Source organism: Nycticebus coucang, chromosome 4, assembly GCF_027406575.1.
Source record: "Nycticebus coucang isolate mNycCou1 chromosome 4, mNycCou1.pri, whole genome shotgun sequence".
Taxonomy (NCBI): Eukaryota; Metazoa; Chordata; class Mammalia; order Primates; family Lorisidae; genus Nycticebus; species Nycticebus coucang.
The window spans coordinates 22921781-22947757 of record NC_069783.1 but is presented as its reverse complement, the minus strand read 5'-3'; the positions used below and the strand labels follow the sequence as shown (position 1 = coordinate 22947757).

General features: G+C 34.6%; 2 protein-coding genes across 11 annotated transcripts in view; one reads left to right on the top strand and one right to left on the bottom strand.

The window, feature by feature from the left end:
- The window catches only part of NCOA1 (nuclear receptor coactivator 1), a 246921-nt gene that overhangs the window by 93566 nt on the left and 127378 nt on the right, over positions 1 to 25977 (bottom strand). For 9 of the 10 annotated variants that reach the window (XM_053587813.1, XM_053587812.1, XM_053587819.1 and 6 more), the window contains 3 exons: positions 24173 to 24329; positions 8800 to 8905; positions 4748 to 4914 (listed from right to left, as the gene is read on the bottom strand). In XM_053587813.1, coding sequence (XP_053443788.1) covers positions 4748 to 4914; positions 8800 to 8888 — 256 coding nt within the window. In that variant the 5' untranslated portion in view covers positions 8889 to 8905; positions 24173 to 24329. The remainder of the gene's footprint in view (positions 1 to 4747; positions 4915 to 8799; positions 8906 to 24172; positions 24330 to 25977) is intronic. The other variant, XM_053587818.1, reaches the window with a different exon arrangement.
- LOC128583568 (39S ribosomal protein L42, mitochondrial-like) lies at positions 1534 to 2098 on the top strand. Its single transcript, XM_053587822.1, has one exon. It carries the CDS (start codon positions 1673 to 1675, stop codon positions 2096 to 2098), a length of 426 nt encoding a protein of 141 aa, XP_053443797.1. The 5' UTR covers positions 1534 to 1672.

Genomic DNA, 25977 nt, shown 5'->3' with positions numbered 1-25977 from the left:
AGACATATATTCACCTAATTTCCAATTCAAATAACAACTACGGAGTATCTAGGTACTTTCACGCTTAATCTTTTTTTTTTAAAGACAATCTCACTCTATCACCCTGAGTAGAATGCTGTGGCATCATCATAGCTCAGTCCCCTGGGTTCATGTGATCCTCTTGCCTCAGCCTCCCAAGTAGCTGGGACTACATCCACCCGCCACCATACCCAGCTAAGTTTTTCTATTTTTAGTACAGATGGGGTCTCACTCTTGCTCAGGTTGGTCTCAAACTCCTGAGCTCATCAATCCACCTGCCTTGGCCTCCTGGAGTGCTAGGATTATAGGTGTGAGCCACAGTGCCCAGCTGCACACTTAGTATTAATTATACTCGTTTTATGATGATAAAATAGAACATCACAAAGGTTAAGCAATGTGCTCCAAATCATATAACTATTAACAGTAGTCAGCAGTAGCATGAAGATGTAAATACTGACTGACCAGGTCCATTGTTTCAATAATGAAAAAAATGTTGTAAATATATAGCCTTTTTAAAAGTTTATACCAAAAGTTTTTGAGAAATAGATAATTATAAAAGAGTGATATTTCTTCCATTTTTTATCTTTCCTTTTCTGATTTGATCAGATGCCACACAAGAGGGAATGAAGCTATGATTGTTCCTTATAAAAGCCTGCACAAACTTATTAACATTTCACATTTATGTCATGATGCTCTAATTGATAAAACTGTAACTTCTAAATGATCTGGAATTCTTTTGTGTGGCAATATTGAAAATCCATCCCCTCATCTTAAAGCAGCATCATACTTAAATAATAAAAGCTTCCATTCTGTCAAACTAGCCAGTTCACCAAAAACCAAATACAGTATTACTGAGTATAGAGATCCATCTTTTTCATTTAAAATATTTAAGTATTCCAAAAAACACAGAGAATTCTACAGCTTACAGTCATATTATCAACATTCAGTTCTCAAAGATGTTAACATAATTTGCATCAGGTCTTTCCTTTTAAAATAAATACTTGTAAATACAGCTAAAGCTTGACAGCCTTTCTCCTCTGGCTCTTTTTTCAGAAGTAACCGTTATTCTGACGCTGGCATAATAGTTTCTAAGCATTTTTCTATATTTTTATTACAAGATTTCATGAACCTATTATTTCTTTGTTTTTAAAGTTTATATGAATATACACAGTTATGCATATAGTTGTCCCTCTGTATCTGTGGGTTTCACATATTTGGAAAAATATTGTGTCCAGACCTTTTAAGGTCATTATTCCCTAAACAATACAGTACAATTATTTGCATTTACGTAGTTTAATTCAACCCTAAACTTTATTCCAGAGGTAAAAATTCCTCTCAGTTTGGTCAGTCATTATATACATAAAGTGTTTCTTTTTTCTTCCCCTGCAGTCCTCATCTACCTGCTCCTACTGAGGCTGGCTATGTTTCAGGTTGCTGCACAACTACAATTCTGGGCTACTGTTTACCTTTCTTGTACATTAAGATTCCATGGTTTCAGTGCGTGGGGGCGGGGTCTCAGAGGACCCGGATTGAAACAAGATGGCGGGCTCACGGTGAAGCACTGTCAAGGGATGAAAATTGATTTTTCCTAGAAGCAGATTTTAAAAGCAGTGTTTCTTCAAAACATCTTTTTTCATAAGTATCTTGATACACCATGGCTGGAGCAGCAGTAAAATGGGTGATATCAAAGAGAAGTATCTTGAAACATTTATTTCCAATCCAAAATGGAGCTTTATATTGTGTTTGTCATAAATCTACATATTCTTCTCTACCAGATGACTATAATTGCAAAGTGGAGCTTGCTTTGACATCTGATGGCAGGACAATAGTATGCTACCATCCTTCTGTGGACATTCCATGTGAACACACAAAACCTATTCCTCTACCAGATCCTGTGTGTAATAATGAAGAAACACATGATCAAGTGCTGAAAACCAGATTAGCAGAAAAAAGTGAACGCCTTGAACAAGGACCCATGATAGAACTTAGCAAAATGTTCTTTACTACTAAGCACCATTGGTATCCTCGTGGACAGTATCACACTCGTCATAAGAAACTGAATCCTCCAAAGGACAGATGATACTGAGGTTTTCCAGGGAATTGAAGAAAAATGTGCCTCGGATGGCATTTGAGAAAATGCAATGTGGTATATTCATTAATATGTTATATAGTAAAATAGTAATAATAAAATGCCTTCTCGTAAAAAAAAAAAAAAAAAAAGATTCCATGGTTTCCCAGGGTTAATATTCTATGCCTTTCTTTCTGGATTAGCAGATACAATAAGAGGTAACATTTTCTGAGACTTTTGGTATGTGAAAATGTTTTTATTTTGCACTCAACTTCATTTGTATAGACACAGAATTCTAGGCCTAGGATCCTAGTTTTTAATGTTATTTAGAAATCTGAACCTATTTTGAAAACAATCTAGTATGAGACCTGTTTTTTTCCTCTATCTTGTTATTTCTCCCTAGTGTTTTAAAATCTCATTAAATTATACATTGGTACGAATTTCTTTTTCTCTTTCACTGACTGTGATAGGCACTAACCTGAGGTCTTTCGATCTGGAAACTTACATTCCTCTAGTTCTGAGAAGGTTTTTTGGTATTATTTCGCTTATCATTTCTTCTATTTGATCTGTTCTCTTTATCTGGGTCTAATTACATGTTACATTTCCTGAGCTAATCCTGTAAGTTTCTTATTTTTTTCTCTCATTTTCCATTGCTTGACTGTTTATTTTCTAGGGAATTTCTTCAGATTTCATCCCTTCATCTGTCTAGTCAATAAATACTCACTGAAAGCCTACCTGCTACTGTACGGCCAGACATTGCTTTAGATATTGATGATATTGTGGTAAACAAATAGAAATCATTGCCCTTGTGGAGCTCTGGTGGGTGTAGGAAAACTGATATATAAAATATGCAATATGTCAGATGTAAAAAAGTCCTGGGGATAAAAAATCAAGGAAAGTGTAGATGGATGTGTAGATTTTGGTTTTTGTAAATTTTAAATTGAGTAGTTAGAGATAATTTAATTGAGAAAACATACTGGAGCAAAGACATAAAAGGAGAGAATGATCCACATGGAAGTCTAGGGAAAGAGCAATCCAGACAGAAAGAATAGCATAACAAGTGCAAATACCTGAGTCAGAGTGTACCTGGAACTGGTCAAAACAGGGTGTGAGGAGGCACAGACAAGAAATAAGGTAAAGAGGTACATTTTTTTCTGTCTACCTTGTTTTGCTATTTCTTATTTTGAATGTTTCATTTTATAGCACTTTATTCTTATTTTATAGATGCAATATCTTTCTTAAGTCTTTGAAGGACTGTTTGGTCGTTTTACATTTTCTTTTGTTCCCTGAATTGTTTTTGCTTCCTCTGAGTTCCCTTTTTTCCCTTTCTTTCTTTGCTTTGTTTGTTCTCTTCTGTATCATCCAATATCTGGCTTTTTGTTCATATTAAAAAGTGAGGTAACTCAAATTCTGACTAGAAGCTATGTGATGAGTAGGGGCAAGATCAGGAGCAAATTTTTCATTTGGATTATTCCCATATGACGTTACCAATTTCCCTAAAGGAATTCTCTTCAGTTTAGGGAATATGAGCCAGGCTGTTCATGTTTTGAGACCAAACAAGGAAGGGACTATGTAGCCTTTTGTTGGAGCTCCCCTTTGCAGGTTTACATTATGGCTTCTCCTATTCGCTAAATCAGTTGTCACTAGACTATCCTTCCTCCAGCTTCGAAAATCTTAAAATCATAAAACTTAATCACTTCAAATAGATTTGTCTATAGTCTTTTCATATTGCTGCTAATAAAATGAAGTTCTTTTGGGCCCAGTCCTTCTGTTTGCTATTGGTAGTCTTACTGTGGATTATTTCCTCATATTTTATGTACATTTTTGGCATAAAATCACGCTCAGAAGCACTTTTTCTGTGGCACTCCATGGGGTCAGGCTATGATAGTGTTCTTTCAAAGTACTTTGCCTTTGAAGGCAACTCCAGACCTTGGTGATGTGGCATTCCCAGTAAATGTAGGTAGTAGAAATATGAACCTCAGGCGGTGCCCATAGCTCAGTGGGTAGGGTGCTGACCACATACACGGAGTCTGGCGGGTTTAAACCCAACCCGGGCCAGCTAAAGCAACAATGACAACTGCAACAAAAAAATAGCCGGGCATTGTGGCAGGCGCCTGTAGTCCTAGCTACTTGGGAGGCTGAGGCAAGAGAATTGCTTAAGCCCAAGAGTTTGAGGTTGCTGTGAGCTGTGACACCATGGCACTCTACTAAGGGTAACATAGTGAGACTCTGTCTCAAAAAAAAAAAAAGAAAAAGAAAAATGAAATATGAACCTCAAAATACATCAGAGTTCTTTTCAGAGAAGATTATTTTCCCCACCCAGAGTCAAGGTAGAGACAAGCTTTCTCATTAAGTGGAGAGATTTTCCCTTCTGGAATTACTATCCTTCAGCTCTTTGTCAAGGTCTCAGACCCAACTCCACAACTTCTATCTTCTGACTCAATCCCCAAAGATACTTGGTCCCATACTTTCCAAGGCAACCAGTTTTTAAGTTAATGTAATAAGCCACTTTGTTATAACAAGAAGAGTCTCACATTTACTTTATTAAAAAAAAGCACCTTAACAAAAACATTTCTTTAACAAAATCATAACAGTTTAATAAAAAATAAAATTGTATATTATAAATGTTTTAATAACAAAGTTTGCAGCCATTGTTTTTACCTTGTTCCATTCTCTTCATTAGCTGTATTTGATCGACTGTTTTCTTTAAAATCTTGCATTTGTCTGGTTTTACACTCAAGCTGTCAATGTCACTAATGTTGGCAGACAATAACTCAGCTAGCTCTTCTAAATACTTATTTTCTTGCTCCCTGCGCCTCTTTTCAGTGCTGTTACACAAACAAAATTCAGTTAGTGTACATTTATATCACAATATTTCCTGCTCTGATCAAGTATTTAATGTCTACACATTCAGAGAGATCCTTATTTTTATCCAGAATATAAATCCAGTGTTAGAAAGCAATTTAAATTCACATCCAAAAACAGACACTACAAAATACCAAAGTACAGAAAACAATTCTGGCTAAAATAGATAGAGTGAATGATTGATATAACAAATTGATATAACAAATCTATTTCCCCAATCATATATATTCCTTGAATAACTAACAATTACTAGACCTTTAAAGGAAACATACAATAAATATAGTAGTTGCAATTGGAACTATTTTATATTCTAAATAATTCCTTGACATATCAGAATTTTTAAATAACTTTGTTTAAAGCATGCAGAGCAGACTGCACTAGAGTTCAATTAAATTATGATCGGATATCTGATAAACTTTTACTTCTTATAGAGATTAGACCTATAGATAGGTCTAATATCTATCTTTTGATAAGATTGGTCCTTATCAAAAATTAAAAAATAAATCTATTTGAAAGTAAAATTAAAAGAATAGAGACACAGCACAGTGAATATTGTCTTTCATAAATAACTTTGTCCTTAAAAAAATAGAAGAAACCATCTACTTATAAGTTCTCTAAGTGCAACAACAATGAAATCAAATGTGACTTAAAGCAAAATTGTGAGAACAAGGAAAAACAGTGCAAATAGCTAGCACTTTTCCCTAAAAGCATACTGAATCCATTGAATGAATACCATTCATTTTTGCTTTCCAGTCTCTAGGTTTATTATTTATTGGTTTATTATTTAGCCAAGTTATCAGGCAACTTGTTTTAGTTAACACATACAAAGACAATGAAGTATTACTCTAAAATTTTCCCATTATCATACTAACATAGTAAGAAAGATTAATTACAAGTAGCATTTTGTTTTATAAGCAGCAATCAAAATCATTTGGCTACATATAAAAGTGGTAGAAAAAAGAGGAGAGCACAGGGAAAGATCAGTTGCTAAAAAGCTCATAACTGGCAATAATTAAAATACCACTAATGTCTCTTAATAATATTAAGGACTGTAAAAGCAATTAACATTTATACAACATCACAGTAAGCTGAAAAGACCAAGTTAACTTATCAAATGTATTTAGCTACTTAAAACAAAATACTACAAGATGATACAAAACAAAATCAAATTTTGAAAATGTAACAATCACATATTCTTTTTACCAGTCATATCTTTCATTATTGAAGAATTTTTCCCACTGTATTTATTAAAACTCTATCTTACACAGCAGACTCTTACTTCCACAGCAAAAATATGTAGCAAGATATTCTGACAAATATCAAGCCAAAGCACTGAAAGTGAGGCACGAATAAAATAAGTTACATACATTTTGGTACAGACAAAGTTTTAGAGAACTTCACCTCTGCAACTGACAGTGTTTGAAGACATCTGATTTTACCCTGGAGAAACTAAGTGATACAAAACTTACTTAATATATAATCTATTTAAATCTATGTGTCTAAATTTCAACATGATTATATTAGATTCACTTGGTGGGACTTCCAAATGTGTTTCTCACAGCAAGTTTTGTGTAAAGCTGAAGTGCTTGAAAATCACTATAGCGTAAAAGAAAAAGAAAAGTGATTAGAATGGGTAAGAGGTAGACAGAGAAGGGACAGAGGAAACAAGAAGCTGAAAGTTTCTTGAAATGCTGAGATGTCTATAAAGTGACATGAGATTCAGATTAGGAAAAATTACCAGAAATGAAGTAACCCTTAAACACCATCGTGTACAGGGTGCTGGCTGAATAGTAGCCATTTATAAAGCACTCGTAGAGTTGAATTGGAAATGTCAAGTAAGCGTAAGGCACAGCTACCCATCATTTTAAGATTGGCATTTTATTTTATTTTATAAATTTAAGGGGCACAAGCATAGTTTTGTTACATAGACACATCGCATAAGAGTGAACTCTGGGCTTTTAGTGCAACCAAGATTGGCATCTTAATCCTCTTTCTTCTGGAAGAATGAAGGAATAGAGAAAGGGTAACAGGAGGGAGATACGGTATCTCACCTCACCAGTTACTGAGAAACCCTCCTATCCAAGGACCTGTACACAAGGCTGGCAATACCCTAAGGTCCAACAAACGCACTTTATGAAATGAGTTCACATCTATTTGGGGAAACGGAAACATTACACAGTGGTATTGATGAACAAACTTAATTTCAAAATAACAAATTTTAGTTTACCATATCTAAGATAATCACTTTATTAAAACTGAAGCTTACACACATCAACATCAAGGAAATGGCACTTTCAAATATTTTTAAAGCAAATATGTAAAGATAATTATCTTTAAAATATCTAAAGAAAAGAAAAAGGATATATAAAATGCTGATATTTATAATGATGCCATGTACACACACACAAAAAAAAAATCAAAGAGAATCTACAAATTAGTTATTATGACAAATAAGAAAGTTCAGCATAATGGATAGATATCCATAAATCGTTAGCATTCTTATACATTAATAACTGCCAATTAGAAAATGCAACACAAAATAATACTATTCCTAAAAGGGGAGAAAACTCTATAGTACCTTGGAATGTATTTACCCAACAATAGGCTAGACATTCATGGGTAAAATTATAAAATATTATTGAAGAACAGGAAAGAGTTGAATAAATTAAAAGTCTTATGTTCATAAATATGGATACTCTAGAATCTAGATGATAAAAATGACAATGAATGGAATCTGTAAAAGCAAAGGAAATTAAATCAATATCACAGCAAGATATTTTTCAAAGTAAACTTAAAACTGATTCTAAAATCTGTATGGAAAAGTAAAGAACCAAAAATAGTTAAATAACAAGAACAGGGACTTGTCCCCTAATATATCAAGGTGATTACCATAAGAAAGCTCAGGATCAGATCTCTATTCCTATAGGAATTTGATTTAACAGTTAACAAAAGCAGGAAAGGACAGTGTCATAACTAACGATGGACAAAAACAATAAAATTAGGTCCCTACACTACATTACACTATGCACAAAAATAAATTTCAGATTAATTAAAACCCTAAATGTGTATTAAAAATATATATGAATACACGTAAAGCCTTAAAGTAGAGGACAAAGTCTTAAGCAAGACCCCCAAAAGTTTGACACATGAAAATCTAAGGTTCTGTTTGTCAAAAGATACCACAAATAGAGTTAATAGGCAGGCTGGGAAAAAATATTTGCATCAAATATAAGTAAAAAAAAAAAAAGTTAGTAACTAGGGCGGCACCTGTGGCTCAAGGAGTAGGCGCCGGTCCCATATGCCGGAGGTGGCAGGTTCAAACCTAGCCTCAGCCAAAAACCAAAAAAAAAAAAGTTAGTAACTAGAAAATTTAAAATTGACTATTACAAATAACAAAGAAAAGGACAGGCTCGGTGCCCTAGCTCAGTGGCTAGTGCGCTGGCCACATACACTGGGGCTGGGAGGTTTGAACCCGGCCCGGCCCTGCTAAACACAAAAATGACAACTACAACAACAATAACCAAAAAAAAAAAAAATAGCTGGGCATTGTGGTAGGTGCCTGTAGTCCCAGCTACTTGGGAGGCTGAAGCAAGAGAATCGCTTAGGCCCAAGAGTTTGAGGTTGCTGTGAACTGTGATGCCACAGCACTTTACCGAGGGTAACATAATGAGACTCTGTCTCAAAAAAAGAAGTTATTTTCCTGGGGGCAGGAAGACAGTATGGTGAGTATGAAAGATTCAGGGAAGGCCACTAAATTTGGAGTAGGTTAAACAAAAGTTCTAAAGTAGCAGTGAAAATAATAAAGCAGCTCTGCCAGAAATAGACTCAGAAAAGAAGAGTGTTCCCACCTTGATGCCAGTGTGTCACATGGTGATCCTTTTCTCTTATGTGAGTCTGGGTTAGCAGGGTCGGATGAACTGTCCCCGAGGCCACTCATGTTGAAAAACTTCACACCTCAAAAGAAAGGACAACAGTAAGCAATCTATCCTTATGACCTTTCCAACTAAATAAGGGGAAAGGAAGCCCTCTTATGTTAGAAATTTTCAGAAAATTGTGGTCTCTCAAACAAAACTACAACCATCATAAAAGCATCAGCATTTATATAAAAGCACAGAAGTCATCAGCTATTAAGTATTTCTAAACTTTCTTTTCCATATCTGTAAAATAAATAATCCTTTGTGAAATTATTATATCAATTCAGATAAAAACATTGGTAGAATAATTAGATACTGAGATTTTATTTTAAAGAGAAAAAATCACTTTCATGTATAAATGTAAAAGTTGAAATGTGTAACTAGAGTCAGGGAAATTATTTTTTGTATTTATTACTTATACCCTTCTTTACAAAATGATTTAAAATAACTTTCACTCATAAGGTTTAGGATTTTATATTGATAAAAAATAAATAACATATAATTATTAAAGTTCAAGCAATAAACTATTTAGATTTTGAATTATACTTTACACTCTGAATTCTATACTTCTAACCTTTGTTTATGTCGTCAGGCAACCAAGATCAGTGTTTAGTCTATGTTAGGATCTTGGTATAGATGCCAGAGAACACAAAGTCATTCCCCACAGCACACCAGCCAGGTCTCTCACATGGTGCACCAGTTAGTAACTACACCTAAAGATCCCTTCTGATCTGTCCTCATCAACCACTGCACTCTGTGTAATCCCTAATGAACTCAGAACCCTATGCCTCACTTACAATCATCAATATCTTTTGGATTTTATTAGTGCCTAACAACACATTTCACCATTCTCTTTCATTCCATTTACCCTCTTAAAGGAGAGAAAATTATTGTTAAATGGGAAAACATTTTTCTTAAATTCTAAGTTATTTTAAAACTATAGTACTGTGTATTCTCACTTGCTCTGAGAAAATTTATTATAAACAATGTTGAGATCTATGAGACTCTCTCACATGGCTTTAATTGACGTATGGGAGTAAACCCTTTTACTCCAGTCCTCAAACTCACTGATTCTAACCTTTTTCTGAAGAACCAAAAGCTGTTATATCCTTTTTGGTATACAAATAATCCCTAAAATTTTAATCACAAACTTATTTCATACATCCAAAAAGGTATATTTCCAATTTCACCATATTAGACATGCATACTAAGAAAATTTCCAACTTCAAATATTATAATCTTTTATTTTCTCTCTTTTACTCCTTATTTCTGATTTGTATCCATGTCCTACTGATTCTTCCTTAACAAGAGATTTTACATTGTTTCTTCATTTTTTATTCCCAGATACAGTTATGATCCTAGTTTGGAACTAAATACCTCATTCTAGATTAATGCAAGATCCTTTAATCTTGTTTCTCAGTTCCAGTCATTCTCACTTCTAATCTGTCCTATAAACAGCAGCAAAAGCATGCCTGCTTAAATGTCATTTTCAAGATATCACTTCCCTGATGAGGAATCAACTTGATTTTCCTATCGGGGCATGGTAAAGGATGGGCTTTGGTGCTGGCCAGGGTGCAGAGAAAGGGGAACAATGTTGGTGGGAATATAAATTAGTGTAGCCATTTTGGAAAACAGCATAGAAATTCCTCAAAAAACTAAAAATAGAACTACCATATGATCTAGCAATCCCATTACTAGGTATATCCAAAGGAAATAAAAACAGTATGTCAAAGAGATAACCTGTACTCCTATGTTTATTATAGTTACTATTCACAATGCCAAGATAGGGAGTTAACCTAAGTTGATAAAGAAAATGTGGCATATATATGTAATGGAATACTATTCAGCCATAAAAAGAATGAAATCCTGTCATTCTTGGCCAACATGGATAAGCTTGTAGAACATTATGTTTAGTGAAATAAGGCAGGTACAGAAAGACAAATACCATGTGTTCTCCCTCATACAGCTAAAAAAGGTGATTTCATGAAAGTAGAGAGTAGAATAGTGTTGTTAGAGGATGGGAAGGGATAAGTTGGTTAAAGGATACAAAATTATAGCTAGATACAGGAGTAAGTTCTAGTGTTCTATAGCACTGTATGGTGACTACAACTCATAACAACTTATTGCATATTTTCAAATAGCTAGAAGGAGAGATTTTGAATGTTCCTAAAACAAAGAAATGATGAATGACTGACAGGATAAATATGCTAACTACCCTGATTTGATTGTTACATACTGTATTCATCAAAATATTATATTGTACTCCATAAATATGTATAATTATTGCATCAAAAATAATATTAAAAGCAAGAAGAAAAAACAACCATGGGGTTTGGGCCAGAAAGACTTTGTTCAAGTCCTAGTTTAACCAATGCTTATCCTTGGGCAGAACATAGTCTTTCTTTAACCTTATTTCCTCCTCATGTATTTTTTGTCTCAATTGGTATATTGAAGTCATTCTAGTCTCCTCTCTCATACTCCACATGCAAGCAAACATCAAAATTTCTCAATTTTTATTTCCTAAATATTTCTAAAATCTATCCCTTCATATTCTAGACCTCAGTTCGGGCTCATACTATCTCTTGCTGGACCAATAAAACAGATTCCTACATAATCTCCCCGTTTCCAGTCTTGTCCCTCCTTAAATCCACCTTCTGAGGAGGAGCAGAAGAGGACACCAAATGTATGCCAGATTATGTCAGTTTCTTGCTTAAAATCTTCACTACTAAATTCTCATTACTAAGTACACAGCATCCAATCCTTAACAGAATACACAAAGTTTACATCAGCTCTCCCCTACTGTGTAGCTGTTATAGAATCTGGTGAATGAATGTTCTAAATGCCTGTCCACCAAATCAAGTGTTTATAGATTCCATATTACATATATAACCTATACATCAACAAATTATACGTGTCTGACCACTAAACAGACATTTCCATCTGTACATCCCACTGTCACCTCCGACCTCATCTCTTATTCTCCCATTCCCCATTTCTAGCCTTCCTATTTCATGTTTCTCAGGAAACAGGTTCCTGCCTTAGGCCATCCCTCCCCGCCCGCTACCAGGAGCACTCCTCCATATTTAAGCAAATATAAAACATGATAGACTTTTAAGCTTTAGATTTCTATTTACAATAAATGAGGTATACTGCCATTATGGATTAGAGTTATAACACAATGACATATATTATCTGTATATACAAACATACAGATTATAGAAAGGGTACCAAAAACGTGTACATGTTTTACAAAAAAACTATATTAAAATTCTAATAATATATCTGGATAACAAAAGATGAATTCATTTGAGCACCTCTTGTAGTTACAAAAGTCAAACGAGACTTGAGTATTATAATTTTAACCATTTGACTTGTGCAATTACAAGAGGTGCCCAAATGTGATTTGTATACATCTTTTGTTATCCAGATAAATTATTACAATTTTAATACAGCTTTTTCCTTTCTTAAAATGCATATACATTTTTTTGTACCCTCTGTCAAAAAAAGACTTTTAAAAATAAAATCCTCCATAATATCTTGTGTTCTCAGTAAAGGTAAACACTAGGCAAAAAACATTAAGTTGGCCTCAGGGTAGAGCAGCCCAAATTAAATTAGCAACAAATATTTATTGAGCTCACTCTATATGGCAACCTCTGTTACAGGCCCTGGGGATATTCCTGTGAATAAAATTTGCAAAATCACAGAGTGTCACTCTCCTGTGAGGGAAACAAACACATAAAATTAAAAAGTAAACTATGTAGTATATTAGAAGGTGAAAAGTGTTATGGAGAAATAGAAGCTTAGGTATGTAGGAGTAGAGGTGTAGAAAGTAAGGTAGCTTAGGAAAGACCTCACTGAAATGATGAGACACGAACAAAGACAAGAAGCCTGATGCGGAGAGAGCCAGGAGAAGGGCATATGAAGGGGTGCTCCTGGCAGGGGGTGGGGAGGGATGGCCTAAGGCAGGAACCTGTTTTCTGAAAAACATGAAATAGGCAAGGCTAGAAATGGGGAATGGGAGAGTAGGAGATGAGGTCGGAGAGATAACGGGAAGCTACATCATTACAAGGGCCTGGAGAAATCATGTAAGGATTCAGAGCAAAGGAATGACAGAATTTGACTTTCATTCTAAGATTTCCTCTAAGAAGGATAAGTATAATCTTTCTCATTTCAATGTTCTGATGAGTGTCCAACTGCTAAATGGACATTTCCATTTGGACATCCCACTGTTACCTCAAATTAAACATGTATAAAACACGATAGAGTTTTAAGTTTCAGATATCTACTAACGATAAATGAGACAAACTACATTATGAATTAATGTCATAAAAAAGTTTGTTAAACCTCATGTTTGGCAAAGAATAGGAGAGGAAGGAATCTATAATAAGGCAAACACAGAGACTTATTTATGCCTTTCAAAATTTACAATTTAAGGTGGACAACCCCCAATTCAAAGCAAATACGCCAGACTTATAATAACAACCACAACAAAAAAGATGTTGAAGACCTGAACATGATTTTGTTAGTATCTATTTGAAACTAACAACCACAACAAAATAGATGTTGAAGACCTGAACATGATTTTGTTAGTATCTATTTGAAACACAAACACAAAATAAGAATAATGAGCTAACTGCATTACTACAACTAACTATGGAGATCCTCATAAGCATAAATAAGGTTAACCATGTATCGTGGAACTAAAAAAGCCACTTAATTTCATTTTCACATATAAATAAAATATAAACATTTTCAAATATATTAATATAAAATAAAATTATACAATAAACTTAAAATATAAAGAAGCATCAATTCTAAAATTTACTACAAAAGAGAGAAGAAAGTGTTGAACAAGGAAGATGAAAGATAATGACCTTGGAGTTTTCCCAAGTCCCAAAGTAAACACTTAGCTAGCACCTGTTTCTTGCTCAGGTGTCACTTCTTGTTTTCTCGGCTGCCCACCTTTTCTGCCTCTAATGCAATTACATTACACTCATCTGAAAATCTACCTATCCAGAATTCCACTTGTTCTCAGTATGCTGGGTAGACATTACTTCTTATAGTATGCTATGGTCTCCCCTTCTAGATTAGAAACTCAAGGCCAGTTATTAGATCTTCTATTGTATATCTAATGTCTCACATGATGACTAAACGATACAGACACTAAATACACAAGTGATGAATTGAGTGATTAAGCTATCTTACTAAGATATTTAAGGTTTTTAAAGACTATTTAAGTATTTCTACAGTTAAATATTTTCTGGTAACTTTTATAAGGCTTTGAAATTCTTTCCTATGATTGGGAAACATGAGCTTTCTTGAAATCCTTATTCTCCTACTTCCAGTGGGGAAAAAAACAAACTACCTTCTTGGTCTAGAAATTGAAGACTCTCCCTTCTAATTTTGAAAAGGTAAAGATTCACTATTTTAGACTAACAGCCTACAATACTTGACAGTACTGCTGGTACAAGGTCATACTGCAGTTATAAAATCTACAGATTCTCGCCAACTGGGTAATTTTGAGCAACAAATAAACTATCTAAAACGAGTCATACAGTAGTACCCTTGGACTACTAGCTTGAGATTCACATCTGCTAAATTTATCTGAGAGTCTGGGTCTGCAGAGACTGCAGACAACAATCTAATAGCAGTCAGACAGGCTGACCTACCAAAATAAGAGCCCACAGTCAAAGAGCTATGAGACCGTCACCAAAAATTTGTTGATGGTATGATTCTGGTATTAATTGCTTTCTATTTAGAAAACAATAAAAACAGCAACATAAAACCTCTGATAAAGAAAAACTGTTACAGTTGTACTTATGTGGAATGGCATTATATTTAGCAGTTAGGGCACAAAAATAAGGGTTACTAAGAAATTCTGGTTTCAGAAAAACAATTTGCATATCACCTTTTAAAACGAGGTAAGGTTTCTAAGTAAAAGTATCCTGTTGATTTATAAAGAGTTGCTAAATTATATCCAATGTTATGTAATCTCTAGAGAGTAGTTTTTAGGAACTAGAAACCACACTGCTCTCTGTTCAAGTGTATCAGACTAAACCAAATACCCAAAGGCTGAAGAAATAGAACAGTCCTTGTAATTCAGTTGAGTTAAAACTTTCTGTGTAAGAAACTTGTCATTCAGCTCCTCGACTTGGCTGAGAACTGCATAATTTCAAAAATCAGTACCAATTAGTTAATAAACAACTCTAATAATAAACTTTAAAATGCTTAGCAGGCATTTAGCACAGAGAAGCATATACATGATGAGAAGGATCCTCAGACAGCTAACCCTCCTCAAATTGATAGTTTATGAAGAGTGTCATGCAGGAAAAATCATAATCAAGAAAGAGCTCTTGCACTGGGTAATTTCCATTAAAAAAGTTTCTCAAACTGGGGCGGCGCCTATGGCTCAAAGGAGTGGGGCGCTGGCCCCATATGCCCAAGATGGCAGGTTCAAACCCAGCACTGGCCAAAAACTGCAAAAAAAAAAGTTTCTCAAACTGGAATCCCACAGGCACTAGGTTTCTCTAAAAGAAATTTCAAATTTTGCCTTTTTACTTCAATGACAACTGAAATCTTTTTCATGTTGTAAAAAAGGTTGGGAACTTAAGGATTTTCATTGCCCTTTTTATGCTTGGAGATTCATATTTTGTTTATCTATTCATCAGTTGATGGACATTTAGGTTATTTCTAGTTTGGGGATATTATCAATAATACTGCTATGAACATCTATATGTAACTTTTTATGTAACCATGTTTTAAATTCTTTGGGGCATTTACTAGGAGTAGAACTGTTAGGTAATGTAACTGTTAGGAGTTACATTAAAAGTTAAGAGTTACATTAAAAGAGTGTTCATGAACGCTCTCAACTTTTGACAGACTGCCAAACTCCCTTCCACAGTGGTGACATCTTAAATTCCCATTAGTATTGTATTATGGTTCAAATTTCCATATCCTCACCTAAAATAGTTATTTTACCCCTCTTAAAAAATATTATAGCCACCTTAGAGAGTATAAAATGATATCTCATTCTGGTTTTAACTTAACAGTTCTTAATTGCTAATGAACATCAAACTTCTTTTCCTAACCATTGGTATATCTTCTTTGGAGACAAGCTATTCAGGTCCTTTACCCAATATTTTTAAAAATAACTTTAATATTTTTGTATGTTTGTGCATATCTAAGAAATACAACATAATGTTATGATTATATATACACATACAACAATGGTTATTATAGTGAAACAAATTAATACACAGTGGCTATAAAGCTCATGTGTACACTCTACATATCTATCATTTCAGTTACTCATCCCCCCCCACCCTGTGGCATTGTTTCATTCTCTTGTCTTTGCATATTTGACCTTTTTATCTTTTTAAGATTTCACATGTGAGAAAGATCATGGAATATTTTTCTTTTTGTATCTGGCTTATTTTGCTTAATGTAAAGTACTCAAGTTTCACCCATGGTGTGGCAAATGGCAGGCTCTCCTCATTTTTTAAGGCTGAATAAAATATATGTACAACGGAATACCATTGTATATATATGCCACAGTTCTTTATCCATTTGTCTGCTGACAAACACCTAGGTTGTTTCTCCGTCTTTCCTACTGTGAACAATGATGCAATGAACACAGGAGTACAGATATCTTTACGAGATAGTAAGTTCATCTCCTTTGCCCATATACCTACAAGAGAGATTAGAGGGTCATATGGTAATTGTATTTTTAATTTCTGTACTATTTTCTATAATGGCTGCACTAATTTACATTCTTGTCAAGAGTGTACTTGGATTTTCTTTTCTCTACAAACTCTTTCCCCCATTTTTAAATTAGGTATACAAGTTCTGACAATTAAGTTTGCAAACTCATCCTAGTGAAACTGCAAAATACTTTTTTTTGAGACAGAGTCTCACTATGTCACCCTTGGTAGAGTGCTGTGGTGTCATAGCTCACAGCAACCTCAAGCTCTTGGGCTTAAGTGATTCTCTTGCCTCAGCCTCCCAAGTAACTGAGACGACAGGCGCCCGCCACAGTGCCCAGCTATTTGCAAAATACCTTTGAACTTCCCTTTGGGAAGCAATGCACCATCAAAGCAATTTTGGAACTCTTTTTCTGGAATGGCCAGCAAAGGTGTCATTGTATTACCCTTGATGTTCCGAAAGTCATCAAAATGACTTCCTTTCCATATTTCCTTTATCTTTGGGTACAGAAAAAGGTCATGAGGGGCCAGATCAGTTGAAACAAATAGTCCTAATATGGCTATTTATTTAGTGACTAAAACCTCTCTCATTGACAGTGCCACGTGAGCGGGTGCACTGTTGTGATGCAAGAGCTGTGAGTTGCTGGCTAAGATTTTCCTGTTTCTCTATTGATATTTACTTGTTCTACTTTGTCGTCTATGCTTCTCACAGTCAGCTAACAATGCTGACACACAATTTGATAAATTTTTGCAATGTTTTCATCAGTTCTACTTGTTACTGGCCGCCCTGACCTCTCTTTGTAGGTGATGCTTTCCCTCTCCTCAGAAAAACATTTAATCCATTTGTACACTGCCATTTTCTTCACGGCATTATGCCCATAAAGTTTGGACTAACATGGCTAACATTCTACGCTTGCCTGGTTTAACAAGAAATTTACAAATGGTTAATCAGTGCTGTGTTTCAAGGTCCAACGTTCTCGTGATGGTACACAAAACCACACAACACTAATGAACGCCATTCAGCAAGACACTGCTTCATGTCTTCATGAACATAACTGTGAGATATTGATATACCAAGTTTTGAAACCTTACCAAGTTGTTTGTACAGTACTACCCAACATAAATGCATGGTGGCAAGTTCATGAACTTAATGGTCGGACCACATATGCTTTCTTGCTATGATTTTTATTTTTGTATTATTTTATTTGTTCATGTATTTATTTTTTGAGACAGAGTCTTACTTTGTCACTCTGGGTAGAGTGCCCTGGCATCACGGCTCACAGCAATCTCAAACTCTTGGGCTCAAGTGATCCCATTGCTTCAGCCTCCCCAGTAGCTGGGACTCTAGGCCTGGCTATTTTTAGAGACAGGGTTTTGCATTTGCTCAAGCTGGTCTTGAACTCCTAAACTCAAGGGATCCAATTGCCTTGGCCTCCCAGAATGTTATGACTACAGGTGTGAGCCACCACACCCGGTCCAAGTTGTATGTTTAATTGGATTATTTATTTATTTATTGCTTAGTTGCAGGAATTCTTTATATTTGGAAAACTGACCACTATAGATATATGATTTCCCCATATTTTCTTCTATTCTATAGTTTCTCTTTTCACTTTCTTTATACTGCCTATTGATGAACACAAGTATTTAATTTTAATGATGCTCAACGTATCTACTTTTTCAGCTTTATTTAATAATTCTAACGTCTAGCCTCCTCAAGGATAATTTTTATTCATTGCTATTTTTCCTATATATGGGCCATACTTCCTTGTTTCTTTCATGTCTCCTGATTTTCTGTTGAAAACTGGATATTTTGAAGTTAATAACGAAATAAAGATATTTCCTTAAATATCTGGAAACAAAAATTCCCTCTAAATACACAGATCCAGGGACCAAAACTCAGAGAGTGGTTATGCCTAGCCCAGAGAAAAGGCCTTGCCCCTTAAGCCTTATAATGACCTGCCAACATCTTAACTATTATGGCCAGGAATAAAAACCAAAGGCAGGGCCGACAACTGTGGCTCAAAGGAGTAGGGCACCGGCCCCCATATGCAGGAGGTGGCAGGTTCAAACCCAGCCCCAGCCAAAAACTGCAAATAAATAAATAAATAAATAAAAAGCAAAGGCAAAGAAATGGATTTAAAGCAATCAATGAGTTAAACATCATTTAATTTTATTGATTCTATAAAATACTAGGTTTATCATGAAGTGCTTTTTATAAAAGAAAATCCTTTGCGAAGTCTTTAAAATTTATTATGTTAATAATAAAGACAGTATCAAGGACTTGGTAATTTAAAGTCTAAAAGTATGTAATGGGGGCAGCACCTGTGGCTCAGTAGGGCGCTTGCCCCATATACTGACAGTGGCTCGCCCCATATACCAAGAGTGTTGTTGCAACAACAACAACCCAAAAAAGCCGGGCATAGTGGCAGGCACCTGTAGTCCCAGCTACTTGGGAGGCTGAGGCAAGAGACTCTCCTAGGCCCAGGAGTTGGAGGTTGCTGTGAGCTGTGATGCCATAGCACTCTACCGACGGTGATAAAATGAAACTCTGTCTCTAAAAAAATAATAATAATAAATAAATAAATAAATAAAGTATGTAATGTTTAAAATAATATATTTAATATATTTGTTTACCACTAAAAGCTTTTCTATAAATTAGGAGGCAACACTTTCTTTCCTTGCATTAATTTTTTCTAAACATAAAGGGTAACTACGAACAAAGTATAAAAGTGTATTTATTTTTTCCTATTAACAAATACATAGATAGCATTAATGTACACAGCTATGATTTAATAATAAATAAATAAAAAGAAAGAAAAAAAATACATGGGAAGAGGAAAACCAAAGCTCAGTATTTTATGTTACTAATACTGGCTTCATTTAAAATTTAACTTAAGATAAAATATAAATATATGTATTTACCTTGTTAAAATATTTCTAGTATATTAATTTGTGAATCAGGAAAAATAGCCTATGCCATACATATTTCTGGTAGCTATCTTATTAAAACTAACTGGCAAACATAACCTTAACATTTCTTATAAATCTGTAAAACTATGGTTCCAGTTATCTTCAAGTGACATAAGCTACTGCAGGTATACTGCACATGTCTTCCAAAATTCATTCTAACTTGTGTGGGTATTTCTGATTAAACACTGTCTTTAACTGGTGTAAACAAAAAAATAAAGTATTTGTCATTTACTTGCATGTGCACATGAAAATAGTCTATTATAACAGTTCAGCAAAGAGATTATTCCTTTAAAAAGCAAATTATGTCATTTGGGACAAAACCAAGTGATAAACATTTCAATGTCCTTCTCTTTCCAACAATCTCTTCCATAGATTCAGATAACAATGAGCAGAAAAAAAGCTAGAAGCTGGAGCTTGAAGAGAATAAAGATGGATAACCCACAGTTGATTATCCAAAGTCAAATAACCACATTTATTACATAAAATTACTCCAGTATTGAAAATAAAGATTACAGTTCTAGATCAGAAGTTGTTCAATTTCCCTCAGTATATTGGTTAAATACACATATCTAAACCAATAAAATAAAAATATACTAAAATTTGATCTGTAATGTTATAAGGCACGACAAGTACCAAAGTAATATAGTCAAGTGGGTCAAAATAATTTGTCAAAACAGTGAAACTATAGTTGAGGGCATCAGAACATGATCAAGTCGGGCAAAACTCCAGTGAATTTCAGAGTCACCTGTGCCAGCTGAAGGGTAAAAAGGCATAGATAAAAACCAAAATCATAGTACAAAACTACATACACTCTTCCTTGCTCACATTTATAAAAGGATATGGCTTTTCTTTTTTTTTTTTTGAGACAGAGTCTCACTTTGTTGCCCTCGGTAGAGTGCTGTGACATCACAGCTCACAACCTCCAGCTCTTGAACTTAGGCAATTCTCTTGCCTCTCCTAGTCTCCCGAGTAGCTGGGACTACAGGTGCCCGCCACAAGGCCCTGCTATTTTGTAGTTTGGCAGGGGCCAGGTTTGAACCACCACCCTCAGTATATGGGGCAGCGCCCTACTCACTGAGCCACAGGCGCCGCCTGAAAGGATAAGGAGTTTTAAAAACTCATACCAAAGTCTAAATCACTTCATGTGATTCATTTACATTTGGCAATAGTTTATTCATAACCATTGAAAAATGAAAAAAAATTTTCCTAAGCATTCCATGTGAAATAGCTGGTTAACACCACCATTCCCTCACTGCTAATACTAATTTAGCCAGCTATATCCCTTCCAATGCAATGACCAAAGACTAACTCAATCAATACAACTCAAATTCTACTTTCTAGTGTTCTCAACAGAATAACAACTATGAAAACAAATTGAAAAGTAGCAATAAAAATAATGCCTATAAAATTTTTATCTAGAGCCTCAGACATAACATTTCAGAATAAGAACTCAACGATTGTCACCCAGTACAGTGCTTCCCAGATTTCTCTGACTATAGGCCATTTAGATTGCTTAAACATGCCTATTCTGCCTGTTGTCACTTTTGTGGTATAAGGTCAGTAGTAACAAAGATTTTGTGAAGAATAAAATAATAGTTTCTCAAATTAAATGTAGACGTCTTAATAAGCATTTAATTAAAGGATCTGACAATGTTATAGAGAGAGAGCATTTACTGTGTTTCATGTGCATTAATTCACTTCTTCCTCACAACTGCAATGTAAAGTGTGTATTATCTCTATCTCAACAGTTTTATCTTACTACTAAACCATGATCTGATGGTGATGATGACAACGATGACAGCAAAGACTAACACATGCAGGATTTACTATGTGCCAGTCACTGTTCTAAGCACCTCATGTATATTAATTCATCTCCTTATAAGCCTTTCTTACATTTACTCATAAAATACAAGATAGGTACTATTAGAATTCATTTTAGAGATGAGGAAACTTATTTTCAAGGTTCTCAAACATATAAATAAAATCTTTTCAATTCTTAGTCCAAACATTACATGAAAATAAAGTTGATCATATACCTAATCTTGAATTATCTTCTATGATACATTATAATTTAAAGCAAATTATTTCCTAGAAGATGTGATTTACTTAAAATATAAATTCACTATCCCATCAAAACCAAAAGGTCTACTTTGGCAAAGCCTAATTTTTGATACAAAGTTTATGAATCTTGGATTCTCAAGTTATACATGTACAGTTATGTGTGTAATTTTATATATAATAACATATACAAAATTATATATTGATATATATTATTTTACAGAAATATAACTTTTTTTTTGGAGACAGTGTCTTAGTCCAGGCTGAAATATAGTGGCACCCTCAAACTCCTGGGCTCAGAGCGGCACCTGTGGCTCAGTGAGTAGGGTGCCGGCCCCATATACTGAGGGTGGCGGGTTTGAACCTGAACCTGGCCCCAGCCAAACTGCAACAACAACAACAACAACAACAACAACAAAAAACTCCTGGGCTCAAGTAATCTTCCTATCTCAGCCCCCTGTATCGTTTGGACTATAGGTGTATACCAACAAACCCCGCTAATTTTTAAATTTTTTGTAGCGATAAGGTCTCATGATGTTGCCCAGGCTGGTCTCTAACTCCTGGCCTGAAGTGATTCTCCCATCTCAGCCCCTAAAAGTGCTGGGATTATAGGGATGAACCACCATGCCTGGCCTATGTGATATTTTTGTGCACACAGACACACACACAGATATACACACACATGGTATCCATAAAGTTCGTGTCCAATTTAAAATTCCACACTATTTTAAAATGCACAACAACATGTATACACACACACACATACATACATATAAATTCCTTTCTGTAACACCCAAATTACCTTTATGAATCTAATTCCTAGAGTAATTCTAGGCTGTTGTCATATTTAAATAACTACCTCCCGAAAACAATCTTTACAGGTTTCGTTCTCCCAGAAATGGTTCTCAGTAACAAACCCATGAATCTCCAAAGTCCCACATCATAGTACTAACTACATATTGGATAATAGTACTACAATGTTAAGTTTCCTGAATTTGATTATTATGGTTAAGTGGGAGACAAGTGTTGAATATTTTAGAGGGAAGGATTATGACCGTCTTTGCAACTAGTTCATCATCATCATCACCACAATTGTGAAAGAGAAGAGAAGTTGTTGTAAAAACAGAAAGAGAAAGCAAATGTCACAAAATGTTTATTACTCATAAAATGGGGCAAAGGGCCTACAGGTGTTCAATCTACCGATTTAGTAACTATTTGTTAGGTTTGTAACTGGTTTTAAAACAGTAGCATACCAATGGTGGGGGGAGCCAGGACATGTGGAAACAGATGTTAACATAAATTAATACAGATTGAGCATCCCAAATTTGAAATCTGAAATGCTACAAAATCTGAAACGTTTGAGCAGCCATATGATGATGCTCAAAGGAAAAGCTCATTGGGGAATTATGCACTTCAATGTTCAACCAGCACGTATAATGCAAAAAACCTGAAAAAAATAACAAAATATGAAATACTTCTGGTCTCAAGCATTTTGGATAAAGGACAATCAACTTGTAAATACAAATGTTTCACTAGTTAATAAAAGCCAGAAACCTGGAGTTGTGTCTATTTCAGAAACTGATGAAATTTTAAAGAGAGGTAGAGGTAAAAAAATTAAATGAAAATATTCTCAAATAATTTTATACCTCTAGATCATGCTTTAAAACTCTCCGCCAACTGAGACTCTTCCCATTATTTATTCCTATTATAAGTATTGTCAGCCAACTAAATTTTACTGCCTTTAACTTCTATGATTCTTAAAATCTCATCTCCAGGTTGATGTCTTCCATTCTCCATGGTGACACCTGTCCCCTCCTTTAAAAGTAAGCAGGTATGCAGCTGGGGCAGAAGGAAAAGGGGGATTTCAGGGTTGTTGGTACTGTCTTACATCTTAACCTTGATAATGTTTGTACAAATAACTCAATATATGATAATTCAAAAGTTATATCCTTAAAATTTGCGATTTTTATCTATATATGTCATAATTTAATTAAAAATCTATTAATTTAAAAAAACTTCCTCCTGAAGTTTTCCTCTTACTGGTTTACCAGTTTCCAATTATTCAATCTTCTATCTACTGTCTTGACTTAAAGTATGTTTATTTTTCTACCTACCATATTATTTTCAGCTAGCTTATGAACTTTAGTAACAGTAACAATGTAAAATGCCCAAATGGACACACACACACACACACACACACATATATATATAATTAATGACTGCATATATATGCTAGAAATATATGAATCTAATCTGGGACTTCAATCTGCTGATTAGTCTTTCTGCTGTCATTTTCAACTGAGAATAGATTTAAGGTACGCATTTAAGGGCTTCATTGTAAGATGTCAGATCTAAAGCCTGTGCTGCTTTCATGTACACTAAAATGGCTCATAAAGTGTACCTACAACTTTTTCAACATTATTACTTAGGAATGGAATGGCAACACCTGTTTTATAAGAATGCTGAAGCTTCCCAGACCAAACACATTATTTCCATAAAAATAACAGTCAAAGATAATCACACTCTCTCCATACTTTTGTAAAGAGAAAACTCTTTAAAAACAGAGCTATAATTCCTACCTGGGAGACCTCTTTGTTCATAATGAATTCTCAAAACAGATATGGTCAAATCTAGTGCTCCAGAGGGCAGCTTCCAAGGAAATGGGGTAATGATGTTTTCCACAGATGGCTCTAGTCTCTTCACTCTCACCTCATTTAAGGCCAATTATACAAATAACTAAAACAAATGAGAAAAAAAAAAAAGCATAAGGAAGTTAGACTGACATTTTATTCCCCAGTAATAATAATAAAGGTCAGAAAAACTAGAAAGGAAAGAAAATGCAACTTTTTAAGATCAAATGGAAAAATATTTCCAAAAGACAACGGATGAAGTTCTGATTTGATAGTCCTCTCTGGTGATTAAGTATGTTTTCCTGTTCCTATTAAGGATGTATTGAATCTTTTCCTAAAACTTGTTTCTGGCTACATTTGCATGTTTATGCTTCTTCCTATTTACAGATTCTGATTTTTTATGTTTTCAGTTATCATTTAATTCTTTACTTATGTAGTACTCTTCACTATGTATTACTTAAAAGTTTCTATAATATTTTACCTTCAAATTTTTTATTGAAAAGTTTACAAACACGTGAAATTTGCACTACTTCAAAATAAAGTTAGTTGAGCTCTGGTTTCAATAATGATCGCTACCTTGTATTGAACTAACTTGCCCACAGATAACATTTATAAGCTCTGGATAAAATATGAAAAACAACTTAAGACAATGCTTAAAGACACTGGAAAGTGACCAAAGACAGAAAAAGTAGGGCTTCTGACTACTGAAAGAAAGAAACTGTATTGGATGAAATTTATACACTTGTAAGACCTTCCACGAAGGGAGCTCTTGCCAGTACTTCTCTCATGTACTGAGAGGGTGGACCTCCAGGAGAAACAGCAGTCTTACTGGCTGGAAACATTAGACATTAGAGAATGTAGATCAGAGCCAATAAAAGCTGGAACTGAATGGCACAATACAATTGTCTACACTATAGACTTTGCTTGAACTCTGCCAGTTTTGAATATACTCGTTTTTTTTGCCTATGTCTTTTCTCCTGATTCTATGAATACTGTAGGACAGAGTCATATAATGCACCATAACTGAGATACACTGCTCTATCACCACAGAGAAATTCCTTCTTGCTGCTTATAACCATATCCTCCATTTCCCCCTAACTCGTTGGCAACAGTATCTGTTTTCTTATTCTATAATTTTGTCATCTTGTTGAATAAATTGAAGCATACACAGAGTGTGAAACCTTTATAGATTGACTTTTTTGACACAACATAATGCCCTCAAGATCTACCCAATTTGTTGCATGTGTCAATAGTTCATTCCTTTTTATTGCTTCATGTATGGTGATACCACAGGTTGTTGTTTTTTTTTCTTTCCATCATTCACCTCTTAAAGTACATTTCAATTGTTGCCAGTTCTTGGCTATTACAAACAAAGCTGCTATGAGTATTTGTGTACAGGCTTTTGTGAGAATGTAGGCTTTCATTTCAATAGCCAGCACTGTAACTGCTGCATTGTATGGTTCAATGTATGGTTACCAGCTGGTAACTTACCTGTCTAGTAGAACAAAATAAATCACTCTTCAGGAAAGATTACAATTCACAATAACATCCATATTATTATCCACAATATCTGGTATACAACGAAAAATTACTAAACATGAAAAAAAGCTAGAAAATGTAACTCAAGGAAAAAAGTGGTCAATAGAAACATGTTATAAAATGATTCAGAAGGAATTAATTGCCAATGATGTGAAAGTAGTTATTATAAATACAGTTGAACCTCCATAGATGACTACTTCTCTACATTGACCACC